Source organism: Polyodon spathula, chromosome 4 (genome assembly GCF_017654505.1).
Source record: "Polyodon spathula isolate WHYD16114869_AA chromosome 4, ASM1765450v1, whole genome shotgun sequence".
Classification (NCBI taxonomy): Eukaryota; Metazoa; Chordata; class Actinopteri; order Acipenseriformes; family Polyodontidae; genus Polyodon; species Polyodon spathula.
The window spans coordinates 56,477,179-56,499,721 of NC_054537.1; the positions used below are offsets into that span (position 1 = coordinate 56,477,179).

At 36.6% G+C, this 22,543-nt stretch overlaps 1 protein-coding gene across 12 annotated transcripts in view; it reads right to left on the minus strand.

Moving 5' to 3' along the window:
- Nucleotides 1-22,543, minus strand: part of LOC121314654 (adhesion G protein-coupled receptor B1-like) — a 111,042-nt gene that overhangs the window by 65,626 nt on the left and 22,873 nt on the right. For all 12 annotated transcript variants that reach the window (XM_041248123.1, XM_041248125.1, XM_041248122.1 and 9 more), the window contains exons 2-3: nucleotides 12,956-13,931; nucleotides 539-697 (exon numbers count right to left, since the gene is read on the minus strand). In XM_041248123.1, the coding sequence (XP_041104057.1) occupies nucleotides 539-697; nucleotides 12,956-13,730 (934 nt within the window). In that variant the 5' untranslated portion in view covers nucleotides 13,731-13,931. The remainder of the gene's footprint in view (nucleotides 1-538; nucleotides 698-12,955; nucleotides 13,932-22,543) is intronic.

A 22,543-nucleotide genomic window follows, 5' to 3' on the forward strand; every position in this document is an offset into this window, starting at 1 on the left:
AGGGAGCCAAAACAAAGCAGATAGTATAGTGACTGCTGCCGAGTGCTGGATCTGAATTGTGATGGCTTCTTCAACTAAGACAGTACAGACTATGTGTTTAGATAGATGACCTGATCAATGTGAATTGAGCAGGGCACTTGAGTATGACTAGACACAACAAATCAAGAAAGAGTGGCCAGCTTGACAGTCAAAACAAGGCGTCTGGAATCAATAAAAGGGACTCCAGCTGAAGTGGGCAGACATTGCAGATCAAAATTTCGAATGTCTAGCAGGCAATGTCCTCCACAGTTGTACTGCACTACAAGTAAATTGAAAATATGTGAGGTACCACAGTACTTGTGAGCAGTCATTACTTGTGAGAGTAGACAGACACATGTATTTCTTCTATTAAATTTAAAAAGACTTAATGAATGGTGTTTACATTATCATACTACAGGACCCATTTCAGCATTAGGACTAGCCTCAGAAAAAAATACCAGGAATGATAACCAGTGCACTAGTCTCTGCACCAGTACATATTCTGCAGTGGCTCACTTACGTGTGCAAGGCTGCTTGTTGCAGGGTCGTCCCTCCTCCAACACCCCCTCGCACAGGAAGGCTTCCTCGAGCGGTGCTTGACAGGTGCGGCTGCGCATCTGCACCCCTCCCCCACAGACACTGTTACACTCTGCCCAGGGGCCCCACAGACTCCAGCCACCTGAATGAGAAAACATGACACAGCAGAGTCAGGACTGGGAGCAGAGACAAAAACAAGCAAGCATTCATAAATTCATGTTAAAATTCTCCAGATAACAGGTTTTACAATTACTTACTGTAGAGCTGAGACCAGTTTTTAATTGCAATTAAAATCTTGAATAGAAGACATTACCTTGGTTGTCGATCTGGTAAGGTAATCTTCCTGATTACCTTCCTGACATTGTCCAGTACAAGGTAATACTCTTTAATCTGCGTTTGTTTGCTAAGTAAATATTGTGAGAACAGCAAAAAAAAAAAAAAAAAAAACACCCAAACATCACAGAACGCTACCGTCATGATGTTGTTATTTTCATAACACAGTACTACAGATAAATGAGACAGCAAATCCAGACATAGACAAAAGTGTCTTTTGTTTAATTGAGAATATTTACCTATGAATATTTACCTAGAGCAATGGCATTTTGACAATGTTTGTGCTTACCACTGCATTCCTTTGTGTTAAGAATTGCGCCTCTCAGGCTTCCTATCAAAAAAGCTGTTAAAGCAACACTCTGTTTATATTGTTCATCCCAGGGGAACCGTTGTGCGAGTAGTTATTGTACATTTGAAATACTGTGTAACTAAGAAATGGTAAGTAACACATATTTTAACCAACTAAAATGCCTTTAGAAACATTCAGACAAAAACATTGCACTACAATTATAGAATAAATTATGAAACTTGTTGTAGTAAGAATTATTCACAAAAGAAATTATTTCAGACCCCTATTTTGCTGGATGCAAAAACAGCTTCTTTAATTTATGAATGCTTTATACAAGATTAAAGGGCCTTTTCTAAAAAAGGAAGATTGAAATACTGTACATGTTAATGTACTTGAATAGAGCCCAGGAGGCTTTGGCCCAGAAAATGAGATATTAATTACTAGAAAGCAATTACTTAATCACACCTCAATTACATTTTTTTTCAATTCACTAGTGTTATATTGCTCAAGTGCTTTTAAGAAGGGGGTGCACAGGTCCACTTCATCAAGGACAATGCATCAAGGATGCATTGTCATTGAAACTTCTGAATACAAACTTGTATGCAGATTTCTGAGAGTTAAAAAGTGAGGTTTATTTTTGCTTTTCCTTGACTTGACCTTCTAAATTAAAAAGGTACAGCAAAACCAGCAGATTATTAAATATAAAAGTGTCCAAGGACTATTTTGGTAACATTTCTTTCAGATGAAAATTTAATTTTCTCATATATGTTCAATCAAGGTTTGTTTTTGAACACACACTGCTCTGTTAAGTCAATATCCATTTTCTAATATAAAACAATACAGCCATACCGAACAACATATTTACTGTTTTACCATAAAATTGTTTAAATCACGTTTTCTGAAGAAATGTGGATCAATGTCCAGTTCATCTAAACAAAGATGTCACTTTACTTGTAATATCCAGAGCACAACTTAAGCTGCAAGGGCATTACCACTGTGCCATCGTGTGACAGGGTACCACTGCCCCTGTGTTTATTTGTGTTATTTTGTATAATTATTATTATAATGTACTGTTTTGTGTTTGTTTAAAACAAGGTTTGTTATTATTGTTTGACAGCATGGGTTAAAATTTCCCATCCAGCTAAGCTAGTGAGAATGCATGGTCAGCAGCTAATGATTTACTGACAAATTGGCTGTCTACCACCCTTGCAGATTGTGGTCGAGGGATAAACTAGGTAATTAATAGCTAGTTAATCCCTTGACCACGATATATAAAAGAGCAGCTTTTGCTGACTAGAGGTTTGAATTGATCAGAGGAGGAATGTAAGTGACAGTAAGATCTTGAAAAAATATAAACAACTGCTACTCATGCTGGATTAGGACCAGCATAATACTTGTTTGCTTGTTTGTCTCTGGTCATTATTTGTTTTGGCCAACACACCTTTTTGTTTGGTGTAATGTGTTTTTATTTAGTATTCAATAAATACACACTCAGCGCTTCGACCCGTAGTACTTGTCTGTCTCTTCCTGGTCTGTGACATCACCACAAAACCACTCTGTCCACATACCTTGACAAGGTGAATAACACAGTGGAGTAGAATAGCATCTTTTGGTGTCAGAGTCTCATGCCTTGACTTCCCTCCAGCAAAGGTCACAATGGAGTAATGTTTACTTGTGCAGTGAGGCAGTCAGGATTGTGCTCAGCCGAGCAAGGTTAATGTCATCCCTCCCTTTACCCCAAGCCGCAGTACCTTAACCCATGCATCTTGATTCATTCTCTTAGAACAGCACAGGAACTCTCCTTATCATGTACATGCTCATGTTCTCTTCAGCAGGTTCTCAAAACAAGGAGCGTCAATTTCTCTATATACCCTCAACAGCAAACTGGTTCAATGTTGGCAAGGCTGCAAAGGCCAAGACAACACATGTTTCTGCACTTCTACTAATAAATAGTTATTATATTCTAAAAAAAAAAAAAAAAAACAAAAAAAAAAACATAAGGATATTCAGTTTTCTGTTTGACAAGTGTTTCTTAAGATCCTCACTTTTTCAACTATCTAACTGCAACAGTCACTAACACATTCTCAAATGAATCTGTTTAATCTGCAAAGATGCAAATATTCGAGCGGCTTCAGAGTCAGGACTGTCCTTTGAGTGCATGTCCATTTATCTGCAAATCTGTGGGGTCCCAAGTTACTTAAAGTGGTAACTAATATACAATGGGGTTTGTTACAAACTGAACATACTCTATGTCTGAAGCGTATGGTTTCCTCATCTCCACTCTTGCTGTATTCCTGTATATCTGCTTTCTTGTCAAAGATCTCTAATTATTTTTATCTGGTGATTTTGTTACAATTTGCATGAAGTTAAATTGAAGACTGCCTTAAGGCTTTAGCACATAACTTGTGGGCCTTCACTCAGCAATCCAGTTAAGTTTTTGGGTCATTGAGTAATTTACTCTCCAATTTAAACACTATCTTCATAAAATGTATTTTGGGTGAGTAAAATGCAACATTACCTTCAAGTCACTAGTACAGTACTTCCAATAAATATTGTAATGCTTGAATGCTATTAACTACATTAACTACAGTCTTACATTTTAAATTTAATGTTAATTTGAACTACTGTACACAAACTTGGTCTTATTTATTCCTCCTTTTGTCCTGCCTTAATAATATTGATAATATTATTAACCGAGAAGTTGCTATTCTCAATATAGTTAGCTACTGTCTTCATAGAGTCTCCTCCCACTAGCACTAGACTGTTACAGTTTTTTTTTTTTTTTTATTTTCTGTAAAATGTAAAAACAAAACAAATAAAGACATCCCAAACTATATTTTAAAAACTGTATTGAAGGGGCCTAAAATGGCACAGAGAAATTATGAAAGTCATGAACCCAGTCTCTTGTCATCAGTTACAAACACGCATTGCATTATAAGTCACAGGTTCTGGCAATTCCCAGGCAGGCTACAAGCTGCACCATCATTTCTCTAGCTACTGTTTGTGGTATATTAACAATTCACCATTGAGACTCTGGAAACCAACAAAGTACAAGAAGCTTGATAAGATGAGAACTCGAGCTGTGCTGCAAAATTGTTATACATATTCTTTATGCATTAAATTTAAATATCATGTGTAATTCATATTTTTTTAATGTGTAAAACACCCAGTACACAGCTTATCTGAAGCACTGTCTGTAAAATTCTGTTCTTGGAGTCATGTACAAAAACTCACTAAGTCCTTTGAGAAGAAGAAGAAAAATAGTGTGGTCTATTCTAAAATGAGTTGCACAGAGTATATATACAGAGTTCTGTATGTAACTAACAGTATGAATGCAACGTAGATAGATAGATAGATAGATAGATAGATAGATAGATAGATAGATAGATAGATAGATAGATAGATAGATAGATAGATAGATGGATGATAAATGGTTTATAATTACTCATTGGTGAGTATTAGAAGTCCACATTCGAGTTTGAATCTAAGAGAATCTTCTTGACTTTGCTGAAGTTTTGTTAAGAAAGTCACCTTCCTCAAAAGCATGCAGCAATAGCTTTTCCTGTCTCTTGTGATGTATTGTATTTCAGGCAGATCTGAAACTATTGACAGCACACACAGTGCCCTCTCATCATCTAACCGCAATCGATAGCATATCCGTAACTGGACCCTCGCTAGCTGACAAGCCTTTCATCATGCTCGTCTCACTTTACCTCTCTTTTAAAGCAAATTAAAAATAATAAATACATTTTAAACAAAGGAGAGTGAAGACTTCTAGGCATCTTGTAACCTGAAACACCGCTTGGTTTAACTAACAGAGGTGGTGTTGGGGGATGGCATGGTAGTTTAAATCCTTGTTTGTCGTCTGCTTGAGAATAGGAGGCTGTGTGGTCATTAAAAAAAAAGGGCTTGTAACTAGGAGGTCCCTAGTTTAAATCCTGGCTCACTCACAACTCACTGTGTGACCCTGAGCTAGTGACTTAACCTCCTTGTGCTCCGTCTTTCGGGTGAGATGTTGTTGTGACTGCTGCTAAGGCATACTTCACACACTCTGGTCTCTATAAGTTGTCTTGGATAAAGGCATCTGCTAAATGAACAAATAATTAATTACATTTCAACATTAAAATATAACCTCTGGCGATGGCTGGTGCTACAGCTGTTTGAGTAATTAGTTTATTTAAAAATTGTCTTACAAGGTCTCACTAAAAGAGGTCTTCTCCAGCTACTGGAGAGTAGAAATGTAATTTAGAGAGACGACTTTGGCAAGAACAATACTGTCAGGATTGCTGCTACAGTTTTTTACAGTAGTTTTACCAGCCTTTGTTTTACATATATTAGAAAGACGTTGGGATAAAATTAAACCTTAACCATACTTAGCTCTAACTGCAAGGGCTTTAATGCTATCAGATTATAAACATTATCATCAAAAATCAGGCTCCCAGTATGGATGTCAAAATCTCTTGAAACTCTTACTATAGCGGAATGTGATGCAGTACAATAAAAAAAATAGATACAAATAAAACATGTGTTACTTTTCATAGTACCTTCCACAACAGGCATTTCCTGCAGGATAATTGAAGTTGTTTTCATTTAAATGTCATCTCCTTTAGATTGGGACATTGTTGCTATGGCCAATTGTTTAGTATGCCTGCTTGGTAGGATATTAATGCTTTTATTGTTAGTCCGCTGGAATTATTCAGGTCTCATTTCTGTTGCTCTTTGAAGAAGCAGCTTAATCAAAAATGTAAATTCACTAACTAGTAATTCATTCAGCTTTGGTTTGCTTATACTTTGTCACAAGGTTTTTATTGGAGATGAGTGGTGCTCAAAGCACAGTAGTGATACTTTATTTATTCAGAGAAGAGAAGAGGAGAACAGAAGAGAAGAGATACATGTTTATTCCTGTCTGATACTGTTACACCCTATAAGTATTGGTGGTATTCCTGTCTGATGGGCATGTGATGCAGTAGAGTTACACCCTATAAACACTTGTGGTAACTCCTAGCGCTTGCTTCCCATGAAAGCTTAACACCTCCCTGAAAACGATAAGTCACCCATGATTATTGTTAATACTAATCGACAAACGCTTCACTCATAACAAGAAAACAAGCAAGAGAGACCACAGCTCAGCTCCCTACAGTTCAGAACAACTACAAATGGCTATGGAGATGAGTGAAAACATCATGATGATTGATTCTTCATAGCACTAACCTGGGAGAAGTGAGACAATCTCAAGGTTTTTATGTGTTGATGTAAATGTCTGGCTTAGTTATTTTAATAATATATCCTATTAATCCTATTTTAGAAGTCATACTGATTTAGGAGTTGTTTAATTTAGTCCATTTGGAATCGAATCCCCTCCTGGCTCTGTGCTGAATCAGGTTGCAGTCTGACTCCAAAATTATATTTTCACTTATTGACAAAGCATTGTCTGATGTGACTTAAAACTCTTGATTGATTCTAATGGCTCCAAAAACCAAGATATATATATATAATTTTTTTCCAAAAATCTAACCAACGTGGACGTGTTAAAAACTGCATGTCACTTGTTCACTTTATCGTTGTATTAATCCAAAAACAACACTGGTACAGTAAGTGAATAGGCATTGCTACTGTTTGAAATTACACTTAATGCACAGATCAACTACTTCTAGGCAGTTTTTTCTATTCATATGAGCAGGGCTTTTTTCCTCTCAGACATTATTTCTGCATGGTTATTAAAAACCAGAAATTGATATGTTAATGCAGCAGTTAGGGTTGAGGCATTAGGGTTTTTAACCCTAACTCGCCATTCCCACCCCCACACAAGCAGCGAAAGGAACCAGACAACACAAGCAAACGCAGACTGCCATCATCAGGTAAGATATAGAACATGCAACTCTTTCCAGATTACAGATGATGGTCCACCAGATGTCATCATGGTCCACTGGTGCAGTAGCAATGTACATGTACACTTCAACACATACGCACCCACTTCAGGCTGCAGAACCATATCAACTTTACAAAATTAGAACTAGATTTGCAGCCCATGTCTGGTATGATGCCTGCCAAGTGAACTTTGAGGGTCGTCAACTGTTGGCCTGACTGGGAGGGACCAGAGGTAATCCAGGATGCTCGCCACTGTGCACTACAGGGAGTCTAGCTCTGTGCATTGACAACAAACGGAAAATCTCTTCAATTTGAAGGCATAGCACTGGTGGGTTGACTGCTTCTGAGAGGCCTGAATGGCATGCAGATAATATTCTTTTTCCCCTTTAATTCTGTCTGGAAGGTCTTTACATTTGCTCCTCCTACCCACCCGGGTGGTATCCTCTTGGCAGAGGCCTGTGATGTCAAATGTTACACCCTGGAAGCAAGAATCGGTGTGCCTTTAGCCAGAGGAGGTAGGAGGGTTATTTGAGGTGAATCATATACCACTCCTAAAACTATGGTTACATACTGTATGAGTAACCCTCATTTCTAGGAACGTGGAGAAGGTACACAATCCATACTTATGGCAGACTCCTAGCAGTTGTCTGGGAGGAGGGGTAAAGGCGCACACCTCCTATTTAAGAAAAAGAGACAGCAGAACCAAGGCTACAAGACAAGCATCCCAGAATAACTCAAGGTCGATATGATAATGGGAGGTACAGGTGTGTTCTGACTTCCAGGTATCAGCCCTGCAGATTTCAGTTTTGGACTGACCCTGGCAGCAGCCATTGAGGCAACTGTAAATCTGGTGGAATGAATCTTCAGCCCCGTAGCAGACTCCCTACCAGCAAATCTATATGGTTATTTCAATGCTTTGAAATACTAGAAAAACAGTAATAGTGCATTGAGACATCTCAGTTACTTTGCATTGAGATCAAAAGCATGCAAATATAGTTTTTTTTTTGTGAAGTTGCGGTTCTGCAGACTGAAATGGGTGTGTATGCGTTGAAGTGCACGTGCAGATTGTGAAAAATATAATTTACAAAACTGAGAGCATTACACATGTTTTTTTGGGGTTGAAATGAATGCAATATGGAAACAAATGAATTAATTCATTTCTGATATTTACAAAGTAAGGCACATAGTGATAGCTAGCCTCTGCATCTTGTGTGTAACATTTTGTAGGATACCATGTATTAGAAATGATGTTGATATTGTCTTAAGCCATTCTTCTTTGATAACCCCAAAAAAATAAAAATAATAATAATCCTGAAAACAGGAGACATGTCCAACTTTCACAGAATGGAAACATCTAATGCTATATGTATTACAGCTAGAGAGGCTCTGCCAGAAAGATAAACCAAACTGAAATTGCTTTCTTGAAATGTTGGGCCCATTTATAAATGAATTACAAAAATCGATATATGATATACACAGTATTAATATCAGCTTATCACAGTGACTTTAAAAAAAAAAATTGTAATTCGTTATCATGCTATTTCTATTATGTAATAATGATTGCTGAAGGTATGGGTAGGAGTTGTGGTTATACATGTATACATGTTAAAGTTATATATGTGAGAATAAGTTTATAAGATTATAATTATGTTATTTAAAAGTTGAATACAAATATTATAAAAAGATTTAGAACAAAGCATCTAGTCTTTAAAATGTTTAAACTTTGTGTATTGCAAAACAGAATACATTCTGTTCCATTAGCAAGTAATTTTATTTTTTTTATATTGGGCAGACTATTGTGTCACCTCTATTGAGGAAAATGTTCCTAGCAATTACAATAGATGTCTTCTTTCCAGAAGATGATTTTATTCCAATGAATACCTCACTGTCATGGAATCTCTCTCCCGAGCCTTCTGATGAATGACAGTATCTGTTCACTGTGTCTTTTTTTTGTCTCAGCTAAGCTTAAGAACTATGAGTTCCTTCAGCACTTGCAATGCAGGGATTAGAGCTCTGGTTTTATTCAATTGGAGCGACTTCCTGTGTTCCTAATTAACAAGTAATGTTTGGACAATAGTGTAGTTATAAGGTCATTACAATGTAATTATTAAGTAATTATGATATAATTACAGAGTAATTACTGTAATGTATATTGTTTTAATTGTATGTCGCACATATGTCTGTTAATATCCTCTGATTATATTCTTAAACTCACAATGTGGTGTAATGTAGTAATTATTCAACTATATCCTTGTAATATACGGGTATGTGCTGCATAACTGAATGATACTCTTGTTCACCCCTTACTCACACGATATCAAAACTTACTAAGATGATCCTAAGTAATGCTAAATAATGACCTGCTATGACCTAATAACAAGTGCCTTGAAACTGAAGTCATTTTACATTAACCTTTATTTTTTTTTTAATTTCGATTTCCGTTCCCCATCTTTATATTTTCCTATTTACTACATACACATTCCCAACACAACAGGAGCCTTGCTCCCAAATGAAAGGGGCAACTAAATACTGGAAGTGTGCCGCAACTCTTACTTCCCAATTCATTCTGAATAATTACCTTTAAAGACTTTAAAAAAAAAAGAAACATTTTATTATCGTGTTGATTTTGAAGCAAGAACAGCTGCCCTTCCCCCACCTTTGCAATTGAGTAGCAATCAATAGCAATTAACTTCTGCACTGAGTATCTGAAAAGCACATTTTCTTTCTTAAATCTTACTCTTGAGATATGCATTTCGTTGCTGACTTTAATCAGATAAACCTTGACCAGAACTACAGTCCCACAGTTTACTGCAGAGATGAAGAATATATCTCAAAAGGATAAAAGAAAGGTAAGACATATAATCAATTATAAAATATTAATTTGTTTTAGTTACTTTGATCACAACAGTGTCTATATCAAATAACAGATTGTTATTGGTTGATATTAAATAATTGTGTAACACATTTTATTCAATTTAATTAATACCTAACAACTTCTAATTTCTGAAAGGAAAATTAAGTTTTGCCACATCCCAAAAAAATACCCTACAGCATGTTAAACACCTCCACAAAACAGCTGCACATATTACACTGCAAGTAGGCATTTCCCAGCCAAAACATACTGTATATCTACTTGACAGGGACATATTTTCAAAGTGTTTGCCCCAGTCTTTATTTAACTCACTTGTTATTTAAAACAAACTAAGGCCAAACAACTAAGTAATATGATTCAAAGTTTCTTTAGTAGTAATTGCATCAAAAAACAAACATTTTGAAATGTTACCCCTTAGCTCCTTGTAGTTTTGCCCTATAATGAATATACAGTTTCTGAAGAGGTTTTCTTTCTCCTTGTTTTTGCTCATTCAGAGGGACAGTTCAATGTCATGCCAGAAATAATAGATTTTTTAGCTTTTTTTCTTACAAGGAACAAGCCCTTAGCAACATTTTTTTTTTTTATTTCAATTCCTAAGTTTGATCTACAGGTTAAAGATTACAGTACCTCAATCAGCTCCCAAAAAACCTTTTGTTAGCTTTATACCTCTCAGAGTGTAAGTGTTTTGCACACTGAACATATAATTTCAGCAGTGACATACAACCTTGACATGTGCCTCCGTAGGCGAACTGTGGATGAAAGTACTGGAAATTGATGAATTTAAAAATAACCAATGCAGTAGTTGCAAGGTTATCTGGGGCAATGATGGATAAAAAGATTTGGGGATCAAAAGGCCAAGTCTGGGATTAGACTCAACCTTTTATTCATGGACATTACTAACATTCAGCAAACATCACATTCCCATTACTAGCTTGCTGCTATTAAAAAAAAAAAAAAAAAAAAAAAAAAAAAAAAACCCTTTCACCTTTCTTCAAATAAAGCTGGTTTATGTTCTCTATTTGTCATTGCCCCTATTTCTCAGTTAGGACTGCATACCAAATCTCCTTAGCCAAGTCCAAGTCAAACAGCACACAGTATCAAAAGTGAAATATGAACCAATACAAGAAAAAAGAATGGAAGTTGAAATCCCACAAGTCTTTATCGCTAAAATGAATGTCTCTCCACTCAAAGCAATCTTTTATTATTGCACATAAAGTAAGTGTAATAAAAAGGCTTAATTAAAACATGAATATTTAATCAGCCCGCCAGCACCTTGGCTGATAAACGGATTGGGTGCGCATTTACATGGTGCCCACCAGCCCATAGACACTTCCACTTTCTGGAATAGAAAAAAGCTACATTTTTTAATTGGTCCAAAGTTCTACTGTGGCAAAGACAGTGAGGGAAAGATAGAGAGAGAGGGAGCTACAACAGCAGCCTTCATTAGAATTACAATGTGCAGTAGAGATTAGAAGGAGGTGGACCTCAGCTAACTTGTTTTTACAATGGGAGAATTAAACATGTATTGCAAAATCTCTGCAATGGTCATTCAGCCACTGGCACCGGTAAACTATGGTGCCCACATTTGAGATCAACATTATACCTATCAGAGGCAGACAATTAATACACTACACACAAAATGGCTATGACATTTTTCTCTTCAAATGGCTTGTTACAGTTAACTAGTTGGTAAACACATGGGTAGGTTATATAACAGTGTCATGTCTAGATGTATAGATTATAAACAATACCGGTTAATATGCTGCTTGTAATTTCCAGATTGATTTTAAAATGTTTTAAAACCATTTCAGTGCCCAGTTTTCTCTCTCTCCCTTGTCTTATCCAGTCCCACAAACTTGTCACTGTGGCAAAGTGGGGATTTCTTTGCCATGTTCAGGACCTTTAACACTGTCTTGTGTAAATTAAGTAAAATTAAACAGAAAGGTGCCTGTGTATTGCACCAAAATAAATCAAACAAAAGAAAAGCCTAACTCCTCCACGGAGTGATTAGCTATTGGATGGCTAAGCCATCTACCAGTAACCAAAACCAACACCTTTTCCAAGTACGACCATACCTTTTCATAAAGTCTGCACACAGGTCTCTTCCCCAGGCCTTAGCCTTAACACATGCAAAAATTGACAACATGTTGACCTGCTTTATGTACACCGGTTTACTAATTCCAGGCAGGTATACCTTATTAAATGAGTGAAACAATTACCAGTTAAACAATTAAACTCATTCCCCAGTGTGCAGGTCCTCTGCAATGTCACACCACATTTCAGCACTACAAATAGGACCCTATATCACATACGCACTGCAATGTTTTTAGACTTCCCCGAAATACAACCTAAATGCTATCTCCCTGAACACTATGCTAGTGCTATTAATCAAACCATTCCACATCTGAATTTGCTTTCATATTGTTCATAGCTTTTCTGAACGTGATGGGAGTTGGATGTAATTCTTTTAAGTCTAGAGTTAGAGAAATCTGTGGATGTTAGAACCTGAACCACAAAAAAAAAAAAAAAAAAACAACAAAAAAAAAAACAGGTGGCAGAGCATTCAGTTATAGGGTCCCAAAACTCTGGAATGATCTGCTTAGCCCTGTAAGGGAAGCACCAAGTGTCACTGCTTTTAAAACAAGATTAAAGACACTTTTATATGTTCCTTTTATTCTCTGCCTTGCTTTACTGTTCTATGTGTTTTTGAAGTGCTTTGCGGCAATAGTTTTCTGGGAAATGTAGCTGTAAGTGGAAATTTTAGGGAAGGTGGGAGGGAAGGCAGACAAGCTGAGCAGCAAAATTGCTATGCGTATTTTTACGCATTAAATTTAAGTTTTGTGTGTATTTCGTATTTTGCATGTGTAAAAATGGCAGGTACGCAGCTTATCTGGACTGCTGCTCCCACCCCTAAGGTATTCCAAAGGTGTATTGTAGAAAGGCACTATCACTCTGTCTAATTGCAGAAAATCTAAACCATGAGCACAGGAGGAACACAAGAGTACAAGATATCAGACAATATTTCTAGCCTCACTCACCCACTATCTCAGCATCCCTGTTGCTCTCCTTCATGCTAGGGATGCAGTTCTCCAGATATATCCCTCCACGGTAACAGCTGTCTTGTTTCCTGGGTGGCACATCCCAGCACTGGCAGGAGGTCTGCATGATGCCGCAGGGGCGAGCCGCTGTACTGGAGACCAGGCAGTTCTCCAACCACTTACAGAGCACTTGGCAGGCAGGCACACTAGGGTTCCTGTTACCCACAACCAGATACTCTGCCATGAACTCCCCATTCCCAGCCAAGGCTGATGAGGGTTCATCCCTGGACACTAGCTTCTTCATCTGCAGGAACTGCTTGCCAGACTGTAGAAAGGCATGCCGGGTAGAGGTGTCACAGAGCTTGAGGACCTCATCAAAGCTCTCCATGCCCAGGTAGGTGCGAGTCGTCTCCAGGAAAGAATCATACTGAAATGTCCTGACTATGCGTGGGTTGCAGCAGGAGGTGGGCTTGGACACCTTCATGTAGAGGGTGTAGCGCCGTGGGTCTGGGTTCTGAATGATCCAGGAGCAAGGGGAGGCCGACGCTCCACCATTGTTGTAAGGGAAGACAGAAGATGAAGAGAAGTATCCAAAGAATTTCCCCTGGACCAGGGTGGTGCATTTGTCAGAGGCAGGGCCAGACGGGGAGGAGGACGCGGCAGAGGTCAATGCCAGTAGCAGTGTTGGCCAGGAGACTGCCAGCCACAAGTGAGCGAAAGCAACTCTTCCCATCCTAGACCCTTTTTCAGGTGAAATGTAGAGAATGTATAACATAACGGAGCAGCCAGAAATAGAGAGAGGGACAAGCAGCACCTTCCAGAATGTTCTTTATGTTTCTATCTGCGTGCACAAACCTCCTCTTTTGTTTTGTTGCATAAAAAAAAAATAAGATAATATATATATTCCTTTCTTTTATTGAACAAGAATTTGACTTTCCATATCTGCGTACCAGCTCCCCTGGCTGGTCAAAGAAATCTGTGGATTAAAAGATGGGAAATAATTAGAAATCCCCAGAAGAAACAAACAGAGAACTGGCATATTAACTGGGATTAAGGAGATTGTAAATAGTGACATGTAGTATGCTGGTCCTTTTTAGACTAGGGGAAAATGTTTCCTCATCATTCTAAATTATCAGCAAACTGAAAACTAATCATTCATAACAAAGCTGCTCCAAATTACTCAGAGCAAAATTACTAGGCTGCAGACAAACAGGCATTACATTAGAGGTACAATTTGAACAAATCAAAACAAAATGATTAACAATCAGAGTGATTGCAAGCATCATAAAAATGGTAAGGTTATAAAATTAATAACAATACGTTGTATTACTATAAAAAAGAAACACAAATAATAACCAGAGTTAGGGTAACTTGTTACTTAAGTAATGCGTTACTGTAATAATATAAGTTTTGTCAATAACGAAGTAATATATAACACATTCAATTTTTGATGGGGGTAATAATATTACAGTTACTTTTCGCAAAAAATAAACAAGCTTGTCTCGTTACCTTTTATCTGTTGTGTATCTAAATTGGTGGTATTTTTTTTTTAAGCCAAAGTATATTTCAATTCAGTTGTAACTGTAAACGTGAACTGCTCTTTATTGAATTTTCAGTCAGCATACAGCAGTCCTTAAAAACAAAACTGCTGTTTTCAGTGGACACATAGAAATCCTGATCATAACAGCTTTCATTAGAACATAAGAACATAAGACACATGAAAGGAGGCCAGTCGGCCTGTCTTGCTCGTTTAGTTGTTAGTAGCTTATTGATCCCAGAACCTCATCAAGTAGCTTTTTGAAGGAACCCAGGGTGTCAGCTTCAACAACATTACTGGAGAGTTGGTTCCAGACCTTCACAATTCTTTGTGTAAAAAAGTCTCTCCTATTTTCTGTTCTGAATGTCCTTTTATCTAATCTCCATTTGTGACCCCTGGTCCTTGTTTCTTCGAAAAAGTCCCTTAGGTCGACATTGTCAATAACTTTTAGAATTTTAAATGCTTGAATCAGATCGCCATGTAGTTTTCTTTGTTCAAGACTGAATAGATTCAATTCTTTAAGCAATATCCTTTTTGTAGCTAGGTGACTAGAACTGAACACAATATTCTAGATGAGGTCTTACTAATGCATTGTAAAGTTTTAACATTACTTCTCTTGTTTTAAATTCAACACTTTTCACTATATATCCGAGCATATTGTTGACCTTTTTATAGCTTCCCCGCATTGTCTAGATGAAGACATTTCTGAGTCAACACAAACTCCTAGGCCTTTTTCATAGATTCCTTCTTCAATTTCGGTATCACCCATATGATATTTATAATGCACAATGTTATTTCCTGCATGCAGTACCTTACACTTTTCTCTATTAAATGTCATTTGTCACGTGTCTGCCCAGTTCTGAATCTTGTGTAGATCATTTTGAACGACCTGTGCTGCTGCAGCAGTGTTTGCCACTCCTCCTATTTGTGTGTCATCTGCAAATTTAACAAGTTTACTTACTAAACAAGAATCTAAGTCATTAATGTAGATTAGGAATAGCAGAGAACCTAATACTGATCCCTGTGGTACACCACTGGTTTCCTCGCTCCATTTTGAGGTTTCACCTCTAATCAGTACTTTCTGTTTACTATATGTTAACTCCCTAATCCAAGTATAAGCATTTCCTTGAATCCCTACTGTGTTCAGTTTGAGAATTAATCTTTTATGTGGGACTTTGTCAAAAGATTTCTGGAAATCTAAATAATAACACATTGTATGCATGTGCACAATCAGGATTAACTGGCTTGAGTATAGAGCTTATTAAAGTCATAACAGAGATTCTGACAGGTACATAAGCAGCTTTTTCTTCAGTAACCTACTTTTGACTTGACAAATACAAAAGCATTTTTAAAATATTTTGACTGAATGTACGCTTTGATGAACTCAAGTTGCATGCATATGAAAAATACTACAGTTTAATGATATATATATATATATATATATATATATATATATATATATATATATATATATATATATATATTACAAATATATGTGTGTATCTATCACATGATGTTAAGTCATTTATGCAACACAATGTTTTATATACATTGTCATTTTTTTTCCAACTAACTCTCGCTATTCTTTTATAAAAAGCTTTCAGTTGCCTTTTTTTTCACTCCTTATGACTTCTGCAAAGTCGCATGTATTGTAATGATTATAATTTACTATTTGCTATTTCCAGTACATTATTAAGAGTTGTTAATTTGTTACACTACAAACATTTCAAAAGCCTGTTTGACACATTGATAAATAAATTATCAGACATATAGTTAAATAGTAAACAATAGTAACAACAACTGTTTCACCGGACAAAACAAGAGAAAGGAATATAATGAGTAATATAGCACGCTACATTTTTATTAAGTAATAAGTAAGGTATATGTTAATAGAAATAGCTGCTTTTTAGGGGTGTGATAGGGACAGGCCTGTCACTGGCTTCTCAACTTCTCTTTGACTCAGAGTATAGTCAGTTGCTGATTCAGGAAGGGCTGATCTCACCAGGGCACAGGCATTGAAAGGATAGCTGTATCCTGCATATATGGGAACGTCCATACTTATTCTATGGCCCGGGTAAGTACTGACATTGGAGACCATATGGACAAGGTCTGAGTAGGATTGTGCCCTTGTTTGTTGTATCCTGTAGTTCTGGGGTGGAACAGGGAGCCTGACCATTTAGAAAGAGGCTACGCTACACATCCTGGCTCTGCCGTGTTCAGCTGAAAGAAGAACGTCTGCTTGAGAGAGAGAAAGCAGGAACCATCTAAAAGCAACCATAAAAACTTTAACCTCAGGAAAGTGAAACAACAAACCAGCAAGTTTTTCTTACAGAGTCATTGTGTGTGTAACCAGGACTTGTTATTGCTGGTGGATTAGGGTTAGCTTACAGGATCAGGGAACGATCCCCAACCAGTATAGCAAGGGTGTGTAGCACAACATACTGTGATAGCGGGACCCTCCTGTTAGTGGAGGTAGTGCTCCTATGCCTGTAGGCAAACTTTATTTTTCTAGCTGGTTTCACTTTGTTTTATTTTTGCACTGTTTTGTTGCCATTTCCCTGTATGTTGTTTATACTCCTGTTTGTGTACAATTGTAGTCAAAAGTTTACATACCCTAATGGAAATGTATAATTTCGAGAAATTTCACGAAAACAAATCATTTTAGGAAAAATCTTTTGTAGCAAAAGTTTTGCTTTTGTGGATGAGGAAAGACAGTTACAAGAAATAGATGTCTACAATTATTTTGCAAAACTCAAAAAAATCCTAATTCAGAAGTATTCATACCCATTGATGCTATGATAGTATTGTCTACAAGGTGCTAGAAAGTTTAATATGATAATGCAGAACCTAATTATAGAAAATTCTAGAAAATGTTGGATTGTAGGTGAACATTCTTAGAGAGTATAAAAGGGTTAGGCATAAAATGATTACTGTCATTATCAATAAGTCAATATGGGAAAAAGTAAAGAGCTATCTGAAGACCTTAGGCAGAAAATAATTTATTGTCATAAAGCTGGAGAAGAATGCAAGATTTCCAAGCATTGAGCATTCCAATTTCAATTATTGTTTCTATTATCAAGAATTACAAGACTCATGGTACTGTCACAACACTCCCTCGGTCTGGAAGAAAGAAGGTTCTTTGACCAAGAACAAGTAGGGGAATTGTGAGGAAGGTTAATAACAATTCGAGATTTACTGCCAAAGTTATTCAAATTGAATTGGCTGCAAATGGGACTGGGGTTTTCATTTCAACCACAGGTTGAGTATTGAATGGTGAAGGTCTCAATGGCTGCAGGCCAAGGAAAAAGCCAGTCTTTAAAAATGTAACAAGGACAATCGCTTAAAGTTTATAAAACAGCATTTGAATGATGCATATGAGTTCTGGTCAAAGGTTTTGTGGAGTGATGAGACAAAATTGAGCTATTTGGTCATGCTGATTAGCTTTATGTTTGGAGAAAGTCTGGTGAGGCATACAAAGAAAAGAACACCATACCCACTATCAAGCATGAACATGGTAATATCCTTCTATTGGGCAGTTGTCCTCTAATGGCACGGGAGATTTAGTTGCAGTACATCCTAAAATGGATTCCATAGAAAAAAATGTCTTGTGTAAAATGCTTTTTAAGGTTTCAGTTCACACAATTTATTTCACTCGAGTAAACCAGGCTTTTCACCTGATGTTATGCAAATTAATGGGAAAGGTGGGTGGTTTATATATAAATTAGCTATGTGTAAAGTACTCATGCTGTTTTTGAAGATTACTAGTGAAACTTTGTGAAAATGTGGTTTCCACACGCAGAGATTATTATTATAAGCGGATTTGGAAACTGATAAGGTTACCACAGCCTCCAGTTTCAATTGGACAGCAGCGATCTGAGGAGGCTCGTGCTGTCAGAGATTCTCTCCTCTCTTTTAAGTTGTGTTGGATTTACTGTTGTATTAAATATTAATGATGCAAAAAAAAAATAAAACACAGTCAATATGTTCATTTGCAATTTTATTTGGTCAGTTCTGAGAGGGCATCAGCAACTTGTTGGATATTTTTTGTGCTGTTTTGTGTGCTCGAGCTGGCTCATGGCATCCAGTTCACCAACTATATTTATTAACGTGGAGGCCAGACAAGCGTTGTCTTTGGGATTAAACAAAGAACATGAATTAATTCAGTTAGACATTTAAGCAGCAAGGGTATTCTCAAACAGCTGCATTAATACTATAACAAGGGCATAATGCAGTTCATGGTAAGTGGTTTTATACAGGACTGTAAACCCACAAGATATATGCAACATGACAGACCAGACACAGCAAAAAACAACAATAAAAAAAGCCGGCTACATTATCATTAAGCTGAACTACACCACTGCTAATCATGAAATCACCAATCAGCCACTACTTTCTGCCATTGGAATCAACATTGGAATCCACTTAAGAATAAACACGCTCATTAACATTTACATGTGAAATGCGTGTTTCCATGCGAAACTGGGTGTGGATTTTCCTGTGTGTTTTGTCATTTCCACGAGTAAATGATATTTACTCTATCCCTCTCTTCTGTCAAACGTGCACGGGCATTGTCATTTCACTTGTAAATTGTCCCGCATGGAAACCCCATGACTGTCACCTGACACTGCCTCAGGCCTTGTGAGAAAGGTTTGTTTTGATGTTCAACTAAACATGGCCAGACATGGCAAAGAAGTTCTGCATGATAGCCCGCTGCAATTTTTCAGAAAATGACAACAATGCATGAAACAATTCATTATTATTATTATTAGAAAATAATTATTAATAATATAATTATTAATTATAATATAAATAATAAAATTTTTTATTTTAAGTTTTTCGGTCAGGTCAGAGCAGAAGGATATTTAATAAAAAATACTTTTGTGTTAATTAACACATGTTTTTAAGTATTTATAAAATTTTAAAAATTTAAATTAATTAATTATTATATTAAGCATAATAAAGCACACAATAATATCCACATGCCCCAGCTGGTCAAAGCGGTATATCCCACACCTTTTATTATATATATATATATATATATATATATATATATATATATATATATATATATATATATATATATATAGTGTGGTGTGTGTGTGGGTGTGTGGGTGTGTGTTGCGTGTGTACGCACAGTGGTTTAGAGATAATATATAATACTGTTACAAAAATAATTGCAAGAATATCATTTTGTTTTTATTTTAATTTTTTATTTGTTTCATTTTTATATATAGCTGTGTAGCATTATAATAATGTTCAATAAAACAACAATATAGTACAGAATATTGAATTGCAAATTATTTTTGTCTATTGACCTATCATATACTATAACATTATTTTGCTTGTCTCCAAAAACAATAAATCTGGTATCATGCAGCACTAGTTTCATTAAAATTAAATATGTCAACTGAAGTCATTATGCATTGGTTGCCAATTACTGAGGAGCATAAAAGAGCTCTCAATTTAAACCAAACAACATAACTACCTGACATAACCAGTAATAATATATAGCTGACATAACCAGTAATAATATATAGCTGACATAACCAGTAATAATATATACCCTCCTGAGGGAACTAAAGTCAAGAGTTAATATAATGTAACAACAAATGTACTTTCAAACCTTTTTTGTTTAATAAAACTGACAGTATCTTTTCTACTGTTATACTCTTCTGGTATGTTTATAAACTTGCAACTGAACCAAATAATCCCTTATAAAAGTTTATTGTGGTGCACCATGATAAAAACATAGAAACATTTAATAAAACAAATAGGGAAATCATGTTAAGCACAGGTAAACATACCAATCCATGGAGAAATATGGTAAAACAAACAAAAAAAGGTTAACCATGGTAATGGTGTTGAACTCATGGTAGAAGCATAGTTATTAGTGGTCCCTTCTGAATACACTAGTCCTGTGTGTTTGTCTAAGCTGGAAGCCTGTCCCCTGCAGTCTGATGTGGAGTGTGTAGTGACACCGAAGGGCGAGCTAGAGCCTGCAGCTCCCGAGGATCTCCTGACTAGACAGCTCCTTGCAATCCGCACCCTCTTCCTCATTGAATTTCAAACAATACGAACTGAACTATATATTTTTATTCCCTGTGTAAAAGAGAATAATCCCACACACATATTTATGCCACAGGCAGAATTGGGACTTGGTTTCATTATTTATATTCCATGTGTGACACCACTCAAAAAGAGGAGAGGTAGGCGTTAAGCGTATATAGCAATAAAAAAATGAAGCCTACCGTAGAGACTGCAACACAGAGGTCAACTACTGTATAATGAATAAAGCACCACAGTACTGTAAATTATATAAAACATATTTTTTTTGTATCAGTTGAATAGTAAAAGATGGCTCCTTGATGTTAGTTCATAGCGTTATTATATAGTTTAGTCATTTTAGCAAACTAGTTCATAAGACAGAAAGCAGACCCAGTTGACTGTACATTCCATAAAGGAAGAGTTATCTACAGTGGCATAAGCTTACTCCCTCTTTTTCAAACAGCCTTGTAGTCTGTTAATAAATACTATAGTAACAGTGAAAATATCCAGGAGATGCCGGCATTTCTATAAACTAGATTTGATTCCCTGTACTAGTGAAATCATAATAACAATAAGGTGTGAGGGAGAATTTTCAGTATTCACCAACCCATTCCATACACACACCATAAAAAAGAACCTTCTACCCTCTCTTCTAAATCTAAGTCTCAACTTAATTTCCAGATTTGTCCCATGGTCTTGGTTTCAGTGGCGTTCTGGGGATCTGGGCTCTCATACTATCATAGAGTCTGCATATAAATGCTTCCATAAGGTCCACCTTTGTCCATCCGATTAAGTAGTTGAGAGGCGTGAGGTCTACTTAGTTCTTTGCAGACTACAGGTACTGAATACTGGAAAGACAGTCAAAGCACTGCTTGCTAGCATTTCAATATATAGGCACAAAACTGTATGGTCATTTCTTTTTGGATGTGGGTCGCATGAGTTGAGGAGTGCTGTTCTATGGTACGGCAGGGAGGTGAGCCCTAAGCTACAGCGGCACTAGAAATCCAGCTTTGCTTGGGAAGTGGTGCTAAGCCAGGTGTGCAGTGTGATCTTTTACCTGATTAGTGGTTTGGCACTGGAGTGGTGGCAACCTGTTTGGCATAGTCCTGCTCCTCAGCACAGTGAGGCGGGGTAGACAGTTGCTCCAGCAATGTGCTCAGCTGTGTTCCTGTTCAGTAATCAATAATGACAACATCAAGCTGCTTGACTACAAGAAAAGGCTCTGTTGTCTTTTCATCAACACAGTTGAGACTGCTGAACTGGAGTCTACCCAAGTTCATATGTGTTCTCATGCACAACATTCATAACATTCATTTTTAATATTGTGCATCAAATGGATATGTATTTCCCCTTCCTGTTTTAATTTGAGAGTATATTAAAGAGAGGAGGCCATATTTACAGAAATGTAATTGTTACTTTGGCATGAGAACCTGAAGGACGAACTGAAGGAGATTGTTAGCCTTTGAATGGCTTTGTGTTTGCATTCATTTCCACTCCAAATCATGAAAAATGCATGGGCATCTGGAGGTTTGAAGCCATGCAAGATCTTTTCAAATCTTCTGAAAACACCACTGTGATAGGTGCACAGGTCACTTATAATGGCAAATAAGAGCACAGGATGAAATGTTTTATACCAATAAAAATCTAGACGTCCACCTGGAGAGGTCAGAGATGAGACAGTAGAAAGGTTGCCCCAATATTGCTTGCACTTTAAAACCCTTCACAAATGAACTGCTATATTACATAGACAGCGTGGTTATGTTTTTTGTTTCTTTGTATGATTTTTTTTTTGTGGTACTTCATTCTATTAATTTGGGTTCAAAAACTGTTTCTGAGAGTATTAATCATTATACAGAATATTTTAGTATTGTAAAATAGTAGTAAATTAATGTTTCTATTTGATGTTTATTGTTGTGAGGGGTCACTGTTACCTCCTTAGGACTAGTTTATAGTCATGAAATAATAATGTGTAATAATGATTAAACAAATAAATAAACAAGATACAA